This window comes from Eumetopias jubatus, unplaced genomic scaffold, assembly GCF_037043125.1.
Source record: "Eumetopias jubatus isolate StellerSeaLion01/CBP00866 unplaced genomic scaffold, mEumJub1_p1.0 scaffold_9, whole genome shotgun sequence".
Taxonomy (NCBI): Eukaryota; Metazoa; Chordata; class Mammalia; order Carnivora; family Otariidae; genus Eumetopias; species Eumetopias jubatus.
The window spans coordinates 116,884,677-116,899,913 of NW_028274815.1; the positions used below are offsets into that span (position 1 = coordinate 116,884,677).

Below are 15,237 nucleotides of genomic sequence, written 5' to 3' on the forward strand. Positions count from 1 at the left end.
CCAGGTCGAGCCCGGCACCCCGTGGGGAGGGCCTTGGTAAGGGGACAAAGAGCCGCCCACCACACGGCCCACCCACTGGGGCTGGGGGGGGGGGCTCACGTTCTCCAGGCAGGTGCTGTCCTTGTCCTTGTGCAGGTAATGCTGCTGCCAGAAGCGCAGCAGGTTGTGGAAGTTGTTGAGCAGGAAGCCGGGGTACTTCTTGCTGTGTTCCATCCGCTGCAGCAGCCGCAGGTACAGCGGCAGCCGCTCTTTCCGCCGGGCCAGCATCAGGATCACCAGGCTGGTGTTGAGGCAGCTGACATTCTCCTGCGGGGCACCAGGCCACGCAGGTCAGGGGTGGGCAGGGAGCCCCAGGGGACCTGGTGAACCTGGGCTGCCACAGGGCAGGGAGCAGGGTGTCCCACGCCCAGACCCTGCGGGGGCCCCGGCAGAGTCCCCAGGCCAAGCACCGAGCGGCCCCTGCACGGACCTGAGAGGGCGGGCGAAGGAAGGCCACCAGAGCCGCCAGCGGACCGCGCTGAGCACCTTCCTGTCCCTCCTCCACCCACCACCCATCCCCACCCTGGTGGGACCCTCGTCGTTGGTCCAGTTAGGATCCGCTCCTCCTCCAGGGCCAGCTCGGGCATCGCTTCTTCCGGGGAGCTCTGGTTCCCGGAGCTTCGATCCCCGGGTAGGGGCGCTGCGTGCATTAGGTGTGGCTGCCTCACTTCCTAGCTCCCACTCGGCACTAGGCTGGGCCCGCCCAAGAGGAAGGGTCCCGGCCTGTTTGCTTCACTGTGCAGCCCCAGCCCAGCGCCCTGCTGGGCTGGCGTGTGTTAGCTGAAGGAACAGAGAACCACCTCTGAGGAGTACAGCATCACCCTCCCTTCTAGAAAAGGACACTCGGAAGGGACAGCCGCAGTCAGTCAGGGAGGGGGTGGGAGGCAACATCAAGTCCAAGCCCAAAGCCTGCACAGCAGGAGGGTCGCCAAGAGCGCTGGACCGGGAGTCAAGAGCTCAGTGCCAATCCCGACCCAACTGTGACCTCGGAGACTTGCTACCCCCTCAGGCCCCGTCCGTAAACAACTTTTTCCCCACACGGGAAAACGTCCTCAGAATAGCCGGCAGGGTTTCCTCCGAACCAACGGATGGATCAAGATGCACTTCCAGGGGAAGGTGGGACAGATCACCCATCGGGCTCCAGGATGAGGGAAGCTGGCTGCCACCTCCTTCCACGGCACGGGTCCACGGGCATCTCACCTGGGTCAGTGTCTGCACGTGGATGATGTTGATGAGGCGGAAGAGGAAGGACATCTGCGTGGGCACCTGGGATATGTAGGCCAGCAGGCGGCACTCGGACAGGACCTCGGCCACTGGGAATAGCAGAGCGGAGGTGTGACAGCGGGCTCGGAAGCCGCTCTGGGGCTCGGGCCTCCAGCCAGGCCCGCCCTGGGGACCCAGCTCCAGAGCTGGGAGCCCAACCACGGAAGCGGCCACGGGGGCCACAGGGGCAGCAGCTGTGGTGGGAACACATGCATCTCCAGCTGTGCGGCCTCCCAGGAACCCCCTCTTCCCTCACTGGGTGCAGGGGCCACCTCTCCCCGCGGTGCCCTCTCCCCTCGGCTCACCACCTGCACCCCTCTCGCCGCAGGCAATTCCAGCAGGGGCGGGTGGGGGGGCGGCTTGGTTTGTGCATTTTGCTTGCAACAAGCAAGTGTCTTCACTTTTATTAAAATGTGGGTCATATGAAAGGAAGCACAGATGACCGAAAAGTCAAAGCAGCCAAGAAAATCTCCCGGAGAGCCACAACCTTGACCCCAGCCACGTGGGCATTTGCGGCGGCTGCGTCTAGCCACGTTTGTCTCCTTGCGAGATGCTGGGTGTGTGACACCAGCGCGGCCGCACTGGGCCAACTCGCCTGGCCAGTACGGCTTTTTCTTACCTTTCATGTCCACCTGGTTTTCAAATCGGTCCAGCGACAGAGTGACGCAGCGCACCAGCATGTTGGAGTCCACCAGAGAGCTGTTGATCTGCTTCAGGAACACCTGGAACTGGAGTGGGGCCCGAGCTCAGATGGGCGGTGGCAGGCTCCCACGGCACACGGCCGCGGCCCGCTCGCTGACAGGGGCACCCATTTACCCAGGGCCAGCCGCTTCTGGTCAGACCAAGGCCCGGATGAGCTGGGTGAGCTGCCCCTCAGCAGGAGCTCAAGCCACATCGGGCACTAAGCCCAGTGGTTTTTGCACTGATGGGTGCTGGATTCCTCTCATTTTCACTTCAACTAGCCTGAGCTGTGTTTCTGTCAAACAGCCCATGAGGCTAACACACCAGGCCCAGTCCTGCCCTTCTGGGGCTCGGCCTGGCACCCACCGCCCCACATCAGGGCCATGTCACAGCCCACCTGCTCCCACTGTCCCACAGGCCCACAGCAGCTGCGCCGATCACCCCCGCACAGCCAGGGTCTAGCGCAGCCCTGGCACAGAGCAGGGGTGACTGCTCGCTGAAGGCTGCCCACTGACTCCCCAGTATTCTCCAATTTAAAACCAGCACCCGAAGACTAGTGAGGGCCAGGGCTCTAAGATAACTTCATCATCATCTTTTTTAAAGATTTTATTCATTCAAGAGAGCACGAGCAAGCACAACCAAGGCAGGGGGGAGGGGCAGAGGGAGAAGCAGGCTCCCCACTGAGCAGGGAGCCCAAAGCGGGGCTTGATCTCATGACCCGAGCTGAAGGCAGATGCTTCACGGACTGAGCCACCCAGGCGCCCCTCCAAGATAACTTCTGAACAACGCGGCAAACCCCACAGAGCCCAGGTTAGTCTTACCTTTGCATCAGTGTTGATGTATTTGTTGAATCTCTTGAATGCATCAACGTTGAACTTCATTAACTCCCCCAGAAGGTCAAAGTAACTCTGGAGCACATCCCTTGACTTGCACTCGCTGTCCACAATGCAGTACAGGATGTGCTGGGGGTGGGAGAGAACAGGATAAAGGCAGGAAAGTGGCTGAGCCCCAGGGCCAACAGGCAGATGTGGCTGCCGCCCCCAGGCTATGCTCAGCCAAGCTGCCCGCTGCCTGCCTCCCACCCGGGCCGGGCACGGAGCCCCAACCACGTGACGCCTGCTTCGAGTAAGCATCCACATCAGCTGATGGAACCTGTTCCCCTGTCTAGATTCTCATCTGGGGATGCCGGGAGCTCCGAGGGCAGGGCCGGGCCTGATGCACCTCACCAGCAGGTTGGGGTAGGCAGCCATGAGCTCTCCTGCTTGTCCAGGGCTCCCCAGCTTGCAGGCGAGGGGAGCTGTTTCTGGAAGTAACATGGGCCCCTGCCTGAGCACTGAGGCCATTCAAGTAAATGAAGCACAGGGTTTAAGGGCTCGGGACACATTTTGACCCCATGGTTTGTCTTCATATTTATGAATAAAAAAGTTTATACTAAAATCAAGTGAATTTTTATCAGGAACATAAAACCAATTTAACTTAAAGTTTTCTATGATAGTTCAACTGTTTCCATTTTTCATTTTCATTTTCCTGAAGTTATGCTAATTTGGATCAATTTCTTAGGGATTTTACAGTTCATGGGTCAGTTTCTTGTTTGTATCCATTTTTTATTTTTTTAAAAGCAATTCTATCTTTGGCCAGTTTGCTCCCTGCCTTTTGTAAATTTTGCTTTTTCTGAAGGCCATTTTACAATAAAGGGAAATTAACTTTTGGTCAACAGCAAAATATCCTCAGGGTCAAAAGGCCTTAACTGGGTAACTTCAGACTCTCCCACTCTTCCATGGGCACCCCCAGCTCCCTCAAGCATCCGTTAAGCACCTACAGGAACCCACAATTGGAAACTCAGGGGAGATCCTAGGGCAACCTGCACTGGCGTTTTAAAATAAAGAGATGTGGTCTGCTTCTGACCAGCTGTCTAGGGCTCAGGAAGGAGAGCAAATGCATGGGACTGCGGGGGGAACGGGACGCCCAACACCCTGGCTCCTCCAGGCCATTACCTCCAGAAGGCCTCGCTTCAGCAGGAACATCTGGTCTGCATAGGAGGTGGTCCCTCGGAGGAAACTCTCCACAGCCCGGGCTTGCCAAAACCTGCGACCCAAATGTTGACCCCTGGCCCAGGTGGCTAAGGCTGCCCTCTTCTGTCCCATATTCCATTCACCAAGGGGCTGGGAGATGTTTGCTGCCTTTTGATTTTTTCAACATTTACTGCACATCTGGCTAGGCATCAGACCTCATACTAGGCATTGGGGACACAGCAAGGATAAGTCCTTACGGAGTGGACAGTTCAGTGGGGGAATAGCCCTCTATCTGGTTCTGTCTGGAAGAAGCTGTGTCTCAGAGTAGGGGACTCCAAGGGCTGGTTACGGTAGGTCACATATGAAAATGCACTCTAGGCTTTGACCTTTCAGAAGAACAGGGGGACAACGGAAGTGGGGCCGGGAATGCAAGAGGGAACCAGACGGACATGTGCGGTTGGCCCACTGAGCTCACTTCTGATGGGCTGTCCTAGAGAAGACGTGGGCCCCAGGGGGCAGAGCTGGGATCAATGAGGGGAAGTCTGGACAGGTCAGGCTGAGTTGACGGTGGGCATATGAGGGCACGGAGCCTACTGACGCATCACACCCCAGCCGTGACAGAATGCCTCCCCTTAGCCGCTCTTCTGTCTACAGCCTTCACAACTCATCTCCAGCGAGCAGGAGGAGCTCTGAGAAGCCCTCCCTGTCCCTGCCCACCCCACCAGCCCCCAGCTGGGGAAGGGGCTTTCCTTTGCTCCCTCAGCTCCCGGGGCAGGTCCTGGCTCTGCTCCTTTTCACACTGCATTCGAACAGGTTTCTTTTCATGCTTGTTTCCCACAACCCAGGGATCTCCTGTGGGCAAGGGCCATAGCTCCTATTTCCCTACCACCTGTCCAATGCCAGCACAGAGTAGGCGCTTGGTGAATGCTTGGTCAGTATGAAATATGCTGCTGGTATGCAGCAGCAGCTCACACATTCCGGCTGAGTCAGACCCCCACTCCCCCCACAGTAGTAAGATGTCCAGGGTGGAAGCTGGTAACTAAATGAGGTATTTCTAACCACCTGGGAAACACTAGGTTTCTGGGCCCTTCAGGAGTGGCAGGTGCCTGTCCCCAGACCTACCTGAAAGAGGACTCGGCTGGCTCCTTCTTCATGACCTGCAGCAGACGAGTTAATAAGCCCCTCTTCCCATCACACACCAAACTCCTGGAACAAAACAGGGACATTGGTGGCAGACCTGAGGCTGACAGAGCCCAGTCCCACTTGGCCAAAGGACTACTGTTGTCCTGGGGCCCTGGCGCTGGGTCTCTCTGCTACTTTAGGTGGGTGAAAACACCTGGGGACATTTCCAAGCCGGAGGACGTTCCCCTGCTCTGCCTGGGCCCAGAGCACCCCAAGGACTCCTGCAGATTTAGAACTGAAGAGCCAAGTGAATTCACACCACCTCTCAGGCCAGCTTTCCCTTTCCAGGCCCACTAGCAAGTGATCAGAGGCCAGAAAAACCCAGAGTCCGTGCTCAGAACTGCTGGAGGGAGGGCTGTTTACACCAAAGTGAGTCTGAAATGCCACGACAGAGTCTACCAGATGGGGCAAAGTCTGTGCCAGTAGGGTGAGACAGGGAGTACCCTGGGCCCCACGTTCAGCTCCAGCTGGCTTTGGCCAAGTCCCCGTGCCTCTGGGCCTCAGCTTCCTGGTCTAGGAAGCAAAGACATGAGATGAGGGGGAAATGACTCGGGCTGCATCACAGGGGACAGAGGGCTAAGCAAGCAGGGGTTCTAGGCCCTTAAGTTCCTTCTTCAGATAGAACAACTCTACTTTTATCCCCTACAGATATTATGAACTATGCATGGTTTCATTTGAACAGATTTCTCCTGCTTTAAAAAAAGGGGGGGGGGCGCCTGGATGGCTCAGTCATTAGGCATCTGCCTTCAGCTCAGGTCATGATCCCAGGGTCCTGGGATCGAGCCCCGCATTGGGCTCCCTGCTCCACGGGAAGCCTGCTTCTCCCTCTCCCACTCACCCTGCTTGTGTTCCCTCTCTCGCTGTCTCTGTCAAATAAATAAATAATCTTTGGAAAAAAAAAAGAGAGAGGCTGAGAATTATGACCCCTGGTGCTGGATACAGTCCTCCCTGCCCGGACCCCCAGGAGCCTGTGACCTCCTTACTGCTCAGGTGACACAAGCATAACCCAGCTAATGGGAGTTGGCAAAAGGCAAGAAAGAAGCATGTCAGCAAAGGTGAGTGACACAGGAGCAGGCAGAGCATATGTGACCTTTGGCAAGTGACCTCTCCAAGTCCCTGCTCCCTGCTCTGTAAAGTGGAGGGGATGACAGCATTTCCCTCCTAGGGCTGCTACGGGGCCCCAGAGAGGTAATGCAGGTGATGTGAGGACAGTGCCTGACGCACAGGAGCCCTCAGGACACTGAAGCTCCCCATCAGTGAGAAAGGACCAGCAGCACACCTGCGGGCACGCACGCAGCCAGGGGCGGCTGTGGGCCCGAGCTGACGCCACCCACCTGTCAGTGTTGAGGACAGCTTCCACCTCAGGGATGTTGGCTTTGAGAGAGATGGCACTGAGTTCGTTCAGCTCCTGGTTATTGAGCAGCAGGTACTTGTTCCTGAAACAAATGGGGTGAAGGGGCTAAAGGACAGGCACTGGGCTAGTGGGCCTTCCCATTTCCTGTGGTGAGAATCGGAGAATCCCCCAAGTGCGCTCCCCCGACACCACCTGCCCGAAGCGGCAGAGGGCTCAGGCCAAGCCTACCTGTCCACCTGCCACATCCACTAACAAGGCCCCTTCCCTCAACATCTCCAGGCCTTCTGTTTGCCACTGAACATTTCTATTTGACTTCTCAAAGGCACTTCCAACTCAGTGATGTCCAAATCAAGCTCTCCATTTTGCTTCTCAAACCTGGCCCTATTCCAGCATTCTCACCAGGGGGCCCGAGTGGGCTGTGACACCCCCTCCTGCGCCCTTCACCCTTCAGCCTGGCAAGCTGACCCAAGTCAGCTTCCTAAATGGTCTCTCCCAGGAACTGATTCAACACAGAGAGCACCCAGAGAGGTCTTTGGAAAACGGGACTCTGATCACATCACTCTCCTGTCAAAAACACCCCCACAGTTTCACAAGCGTTCAAATATGTAAAATCCAAGCCCATCAACATGACCCACAAGGCCCTGTGGCTGGGCCACCAACCACCTTTGCAGCCTCACTCTGAGCCAAGGCCCCTTCATTCACATCACCCGCCACATTGGCCTCCCTGAACACACGGCGCTCCCTCCTGCAGCGGATTCTTCTCGAACAGTCAGCCTCTCACTCTTCCTTTTCACCCAATTTATCACTGCCAACCCTTCGGGTCTCAGCTGACAGGTTACTTCTGCAGAGAAGAGCTCCTGACCACCCTCTGGCCAGGTCACGACCCCTGTCAAATGTTCTCTCACAGAACCATGCTCCCTCCACCGGAATACCATCTCCATCTGTCACTGTACATTCAACGGTGTAATTCTCTGATTTATGTCCCTCTCCCTTCCAGGAGAGGGGGGGGCATGGCTGTTTTCACTCATCACTGTCTTCCCAGAGCCTAGCGCATACAAGTGCTCAGATTTAAGAGTCTGATGAAATTTAGGGACCTGGGGCGCCTGGGTGGCTCAGTTGTTAAGCGTCTGCCTTCGGCTCAGGTCATGATCCCAGGGTCCTGGGATCAAGCCCCGCATCGGGCTCCCTGCTCAGCAGAAGCCTGCTTCTCCCTCTCCCACTCCCCCTGCTTGTGTTCCCTCTCTTGCTATGTGTCTCTCTCTGTCAAATAAATAAATAAAATCTTAAAAAAAAAAAAAAAAGTTAGGGACCCAATTCCTCAGAAAAAAGTACACAATCAGAACATATTGGTGCCATTTTTCAGAGGGTTCACGTACTTCCTGGAGTTTAAGTCTTTCAGGCAGAGAACCTCTGAAAGAGGATGGTCGACATGATCCAGACAAAAGTAGCAAAGTGGAGGCCCCCGACCCCATCTGTCCTCAGGCACATTCTGGTAACTTATACAACGTTTCAAAGGAATTTAAGCCAACGTTTAAAATCAGGACCTTTCACATAAATCTTAATTCCTAGCTTCCCTTGGGGGAAAAACTCAGAAGCTATGCAACAGTGGGCTCAGTTTCCTCTATACCAACAGTTGGCCAGAGCTGAGCAGTAACTGCCTGTGCATTCCAGCTCACCAAAGTCCCCACCACACGTCCCCAGTGCCAAGGTCAAGGGTCAGCTGATATTCATCCCTCCCCGGGACTGTTTTTCCTATAGCAGAGAACCAGTCTCTTGTATATTCTCCATTAAGGTTGAAAAATAAAAAATGAGAGGGGAGAATGTGTTTCAAAAAAATGGGAGAGGGTACATCTCCTTGTGCAGGTGAAGAATAGTCCACGTGTTCAGTCAGCAAATAGCCCACTCTGCCCACCTGAGGTCCCTGTGAAGAGCCAAGCTGTCCGCTCCTCGTTCAGAGGGGCAGAGAGCTGAGAGATGTATCAACTCCAAGGGTAACAAGGGGCCAGCAACATCCGTACTCATTTCCTAGGCTGGCCGTGAGGGCCCGGGGCAAGCTCGGCACTGGGCCTGGCACAGAGGAAGGGCTGTGCAAGAAGCAGCGCCCAGCAGCGCCCGTGCTAGGTGAGGTGGCAGCAGCTCCCACAGCCCCCGGGCCCTCCCGAGCTGAGGCCGATGGCACAGAGAGACGAGCGAAGCTGCCACAACAACTCTCCTTCTGGGGACGGCTCGTACTTACTCGTGGTGGTCGCTGAAACTCTGGAGAAGCCGCAAGAACTGTATCTTCAGAGTGATGTCCTGAAACACACGTGCATCCTTGTCAAAACCATCCTCACAATGTTCCCAATGAAAACAGAACACTCTGCCCAAAGCCTGGGTGTGTCACTTGGCTCCTCTGAGCCTCTGTCCTCATGCACAACGAGGACTTTTCTTTAGCCAGAAACCCTCTGTTGACCTCCACAACTGGCCAACAGCAGATTAAGCTAATGTGGACCCTTCCTGCTAATCCCCACCCCCTCCAACACTTTGGATAAAAAATAACTTTAAAATTCTTTAAAATGTGAGGCTAAGTTCCTAACAAAGAAAAATCCACAGGAATCAGAAATGAAGGGCTGGGCTCAGAGTGGGAAGTGCAAGAGCAGATGGTTGGCAGCTGGGGACGATGGAGAAATGGAAATGACACTTACTCACCCGGGGCTTGGGTTTTAATGTCCTGCAGGGACTAGACAGAAACCTGGACCCACATAAAGCCCGGGCATCATACACACTCTGTGGAAGAAGGGGTAGGAAACCCCCACTTACCAGCCCAGGGAGCTAGCAAGGATGCCCATTTCTGTCGGGGTGCTGCTGTTGGTGGAGGGGAGCCCCCAGAAGAAGGCTTCTGGGCTCACACCTCCAGGGCCAAGGCACTCAACATGAAAATCTGCCCTGGGACACTTACCCCTAACATACGCAGCAGATAAAAGCCAAGTGCTCTAAAGAAATACTTCCAGGGCCCAGGCTACATTATAGAACATGAGGCAACTATCTACCCCTAGATGAGTCTGAAGACTCAAATACAAGTATTAGCACTCCAGGAGCAATCCAAGACCATAAAAAAAAGTATGTTACAAGTAATGAAAGAGATAGAATACAACAGAACATTAACATAACGAGTAAACACCAAGTCGTTTTTGACAAAGAGCCAGATGTCTCAAAATGCAGAATATATTCACTTGAAATTAAAAACTCGGATGGGCTGAGAAGCAAAATCTAACAAGGCTAAAGAGGAAAACAGAATGCTGAAAGATAAGGCACGGAGGAAAGTCCCCAGAGCATGGCACAGGGACCAGGGAGAACCTATGGCACTGACAGCTGTGTGGCACTTTCAAGTCCCTGGCCCCTTCGTGGTGGTGACCAGGCCTCCACATGGCCCATGAGGACAGCAGGCAAGGGAGTGGGACCTTCCTTCGGCAAGAAACAGGCTCAGAGATTCAGTGACTTATTCAAGCTCTCCTAACAAGCTGAGTGGCACACAGGCCTCCTGACTCCCAGTTCAATGCTCTCTCCAGTGCACCATAAGAGAGGCCAGGCAGAGGTGAGCCCTTGACCCTAAAAGAGAAGGCATCCCAAAGCCCTTTTTGGCTGCAGACCATTGGTGGTGCATGGTTTCAGAAGGCAAAACTACCATCGGTAGATGGACGATACAATGCGGGGAGAGTACAGAACGAGGGAAAACTTGCTACTAGGTCATGGAGTGGCAGGCCCTGCCTGGAGGACAGTGGGCGCCCCAGTCCGGAGGTGAGCAAGGCAAAGCTGGCCAGAGGGCCTTCGAAGGGAGTTCTGTATTGCCGGAGGGGCGGGGCCAGACCCTTCTCCAAGACAGCTTCCGCTTATGGGATTATACAGACTTTATGAATAAATTATAAATACAAATACATATATATATAGGTGTCTGGGCGGCTCAGTCGGTTAAGTGTCTGCCTTCAGCTCAGGTCATGATCCCAGGGCCCTGGGATCGAGTCCCACATTGGGCTCCCTGCTCAGCAGGGAATCTGCTTCCCCCTCTGCCTCTGCCCTTCCCTTCTGCTCGTGCTCTCACATGCTCTCTCTCTCTCTCTCAAAATAAATAAAATCTTTAAAAATCAAAAAATGAGATTTCAAAGGGTCAATGGCAGATCTTAAAACAACTACCCTAGCAAGTAAAGCCCATCTGTTGCCACGTCCCCTGCTCACCGGGCTACAGTCACAGTTCTGGTTGTGACCATGGAGGACAAGGGCAGATGCTGAGTGCTTCCTCCAAATCAACTTGTCAAACAAATTATTGAGCCCGGGGATCAGCTTGAACTCCGCGATCATTCTGTGAACCTGGATGGGGTAGGAAGGCAAAAGCATTACGACAAACGTGCTGCGAAGATCCATCAAAGCCTCATGCTTGGCATGTACAAAACAATCTTTAGGACAAAGAAAGCGACAGTCAGTAGGGACTGCTGAGGTTTAAATACCCCACTTAGCCTACATCTCACCGCACTCCCCCTATGCACAGATACATGTTTATTCTCTGCTCACAGATTCCCCACAATACTCTAGGAGTCACACTATATGGCGAGTCCTCTTTTAGGAACATGAGTTTGGATTCAGAGAGCCCTGGGTTTGACTCCCAACTCCAGCACACAGGAACTTTGTAACCTTAATCAAATCTCTTAATCCTTCTAGTTTGTTCCTTCCTCATATCATTAAAAAACAAAAATACCCCTCATGCTTCAGAGTAGGATAAATTTCAACTGGTGGCAAGATAAACATATTAAAAAAAAATTGAACGTTAAATATCCTAAAAGAATCTATGCAAAGAATTAAAAAAAAATGACCACACAATGAGAAAGACTTTCTGAAGTATTAAGTATACTAAGTAAATCTAGAAGCCAAAAGAGAAAACCATTCAATTCAATCATGTAAACCTTTAAAATTTCTCTACGGCAAAATTCACAGTAAGCAAAGTCCATACCAGCAATCTCACGTCACAGGCAAAAAGCTAATTTCCTCCATAAGGAATCCTACAAATCTCTTAAGCAAAAAGACTAACCTTACAGAAAAAATGGGCAAAGGATACACACTGGAAAATACAAGATAGTCTTCAATATATGGAAAGTGCTCACCCTCACTTATAATATCAAGAGAAATTCAAATCACAACCACTTTTTCACTTTTTCAGATTAGCAAAGAAGTAGGTTTAATAATACTGTGTTGGTGAGCTGGGCCTCAGGCATGCTCACACACTGCTGCTGAGAGGGCATAATGGGGTACCACCTGCAGAAGGAGGACATTTCAGTATTATCTCTAAAAATTACAAATGCACATTCCCTTTGACCAGCGATTCTACTTTGAGGAATTTATTCGCAGATTCATATACATACTAAATGACACATGTACAGAGTTGCTCATGGTGGCATTATTTGTAATACCAAAAAAATAGATATAACCTATACTCCCCATCAATGAGGATTAGTTGCATAAATTATGGTATATCCATTCAGAAGGGTATAAGGTACCAGTAAAAAAAAAGAATTGAGGTTTTTTCACATGTAGTGAACATTTACCAAGATTCAATATTAAGAAAGCAAATATGGGGGTGCCTGGGTGGCTCAGTCAGTTAAGTGTCTGCCTTTGGCTCAGGTCATGATCCCGGAGTCCTGGGATTGAGCCCCACTTTGGGCTCCCTGCTGAGTGGGGAGCCTGCTTCTCCCTCTGCCTCTCCCCCTGCTTGTGCTGTCAAATAAATAAATAAAATCTTTAAAAAAAGAAAAAGAGGGCACCTGGGTGGGCTCAGTCAGTTAAGCGACTGCCTTCAGCTCAAGTCATGATCCTGGAGTCCCGGGATCGAGTCCCGCATCGGGCACCCTGCTCAGCGAAGAGCCTGCTTCTCCCTCTAGCCCTCCCCCCTCTCATGTACTCTCTCTCTCTCTCTCATTCTCACTCTCTCAAAATAAATAAATAAATCTTTAAAAAAAATTAAAAAAAAAGAAAAAGAAAGCAAATACATACATACATGCTATACTGATTGTGTTTAAAAAAAAAAAGAGAGGAATACATTTACTTTTATAAGCATAAAATGTCTCTAGAAGGATATATGAATAACTGGTAAAATTAGATGCTTCATGAAGAACCAGAACACATACTTATTTACACAGTTTAATATAGAACTGTGTGAATTACTTACCTATCAAAAACATTTTTTTACAGAAAACAAAGATATTACTTCTTCTTCTCAGGGCTCTTGTGAGGATAAGGTCAGAAACCATAAGTAAAGTCCTGAGCACAGCACCAGTGCTTATTAAATCCCATTTTACAAGGGGAAAGGGGAAGTTGAGCAGGACCAACTTGGGCAAGGCAGTGGTGGAAATGTCACCCTCAATCAGGTGTTCTGATCCTAAAGCCTCTTTCAGGCCCACCACAGGTCTGCATTTCTCTCAGGAGACCAGAACGTGACAAAGATGTGACTCTGAGCAACATTCTTCTTTGAGCCTGAGTCCCTTGACAGAAAGTGAGGGACAGCAAAGCTGCTGAAAGGATTCAGTGAGGTAATGTGGGGGAAGCTCAGGGCCTGACGTACAGGAAGTACTGTACAGATTATTTACATTAGCATCAGAGAAATGGAATTTCCAACATCTGGGCAGTTTCCAGTCTAGTGATTTCAACATAGCCAAGACTGGCCAGAGAACTTGGCCGGAAGGCACAATAATAAGCACTCTAAGGAGGAGACTTCTGGGAGGCCTGGCCAGGGAAACCCTTCCCCTTGCTGTCCCCGTCTTGGTAAGGGCCATGCACATGGTGCCGGGCACACAGGAGGAACACAATAAACGCGGACTGTGCAGATGAGGCCGGGCCAGTCTAACACTGGTTCTCGGGCGGGCAGGGTCCTGAGGCCAGGCCACGGTCCTCCTGAGGAAGCAGGGCTGTAATCACACAGCTGAACTGGAGATCACGACTGATTCACAAAGACTTGGTAACAGGAAGGCTTGGGGAGCAGGGGACAGTCACAGGGGGACAGAAAGAGTCAGGGCAGCAGAGTTTAAATCCTCGCTCTACTGATACCTGGAGCCTGAAGCCCCTTTTGTACCTCGGTATTCTCAAGCATCAAGTGAGGGGAGAAGGGGTCACCACCTGTTTTATAACTTACCAAATACCTGAAAATTCAAATATGAGTAACTGTGAAAGTACCTCAAAAAAAGGTAAAAGCACCCAACACATGTAAAGCACAGTGACTATTTTTTTTTTAAGATTTTATTTATTTATTCATGAGAGACAGAGAGAGGCAGAGGCAGAAGCAGACTCCCTGCAGAGCAGGGAGTCCGACACAGGACTCGATCCCAGGACCCCGGGATCATGACCTGAGCCAAAGGCAGACGCTTAACCATCCGAGCCATCCAGGCACCCCAACTCTTATTTTTTATAACAAATATATTCCATGCTGAAGGAAGGGGCTTTGATACTGTGGAGGTCAGGGTGGGATCTCATCCATGGTCCTAGTTTTAAATACCAACCGTAGGCTGATAACCCCCAAGTTCTATCTCCAGGCCCGACCTCACCCCTAACTCCAGGTACGGATAATCCAGGTGCCTATTCTAACAGACACTTGATTCAAACCTAACTTGTTCAAACTAAATTCCTTGCCTTTCTCCCTACACCTCCACCCCTCTCCCCCAACTCCCTAACTCAGTCTTAACCATCTCAATAAATGGCCAATCCATCCTACCTGCTTGGGCCAAAAACCTTAGAAGGCGTTAAAGAAGCTACCCTTAACCCCTCTCTCATGCCCACATTCAAACTATCAGCAAATTCTACCTGTTCTACCTTCAGAACATATCTAGAAGCACTTCTCACCACTCCCCTCCACCAACATGCTGGTCCTGGCTACGATCATCTCTTCCATACAGCAGCCAGAGTGAACACCTATGTCCTGAAAATGGCCTATGACAGCCTGACGCAATCTGACCCCCACAGTCCCTCCCCCCCTTCACTGCTTGTTCTACTCCATGCCCCCGCTTCCTTACTCTCCCACCAACCCACAGGGCACACTCCCACCTCATCGCTTGCTCCCTCTACGTGGTAGGCCGCCTGGGGGATCAGCATGCCCAGCCCCCTCACGTTCTTCAGGACATCCCCATGCTGCATGTCATCTTTTCAGTGAGTCTTCTCTCTGGCTACCCTATCCAAAATGGGGATAACTGCACCAGTTTCACACAGAGCTGTTGTGATGGTCCAGTGTCTGACTCAAAAAGGAGCTTAGGACTGAGCGCCCCCTCTCCCCCCACCCCCCGCCCCCAACACCCTTTTTTTCATCCACAGGACGATGACTGGCCAGTGGAGAAAGCCATTTCTCATCTATCTTGAAGAGGAACGCTACATACTTCCAGAGCCCTCTTTCTCCCTTTGTAGGTTACAGGCCCTTGCTCCTCCCTCCTAGAACTGCTTCAAGGCTCAGGGAACCCCAGCATATCTGGAGCCCCCTCTGCCCTGCAGCTGCCTAGTTTCTGTAACCTGACACAGCTCCTGTCTCTGGCCATCCCCCCGAGCCCCCATCAGACTGGCGACTCCTCTAGTGCATCTATAGGGCAGTCATCTTGCCACAGTGACCTTCATTCTTCACATTAACAAGGTCAGGTAACACGGCCAAGCCACCAGCTCCTGCCCTGGGCACCAATGCTTTGCCCAGAAATGCTGCCCATGGCA

General features: G+C 52.2%; 1 protein-coding gene across 2 annotated transcripts in view; it reads right to left on the bottom strand.

Annotated features, from left to right (window-relative positions):
- Window positions 1–15,237, bottom strand: part of TRPC4AP (transient receptor potential cation channel subfamily C member 4 associated protein) — a 68,562-nt gene that overhangs the window by 969 nt on the left and 52,356 nt on the right. For both annotated transcript variants that reach the window (XM_028118554.2, XM_028118553.2), the window contains exons 10-18: window positions 10,744–10,875; window positions 8,768–8,826; window positions 6,512–6,613; window positions 5,118–5,201; window positions 3,978–4,068; window positions 2,805–2,945; window positions 1,922–2,030; window positions 1,240–1,352; window positions 100–306 (exon numbers count right to left, since the gene is read on the bottom strand). In XM_028118554.2, the coding sequence (XP_027974355.1) occupies window positions 100–306; window positions 1,240–1,352; window positions 1,922–2,030; window positions 2,805–2,945; window positions 3,978–4,068; window positions 5,118–5,201; window positions 6,512–6,613; window positions 8,768–8,826; window positions 10,744–10,875 (1,038 nt within the window). The remainder of the gene's footprint in view (window positions 1–99; window positions 307–1,239; window positions 1,353–1,921; window positions 2,031–2,804; window positions 2,946–3,977; window positions 4,069–5,117; window positions 5,202–6,511; window positions 6,614–8,767; window positions 8,827–10,743; window positions 10,876–15,237) is intronic.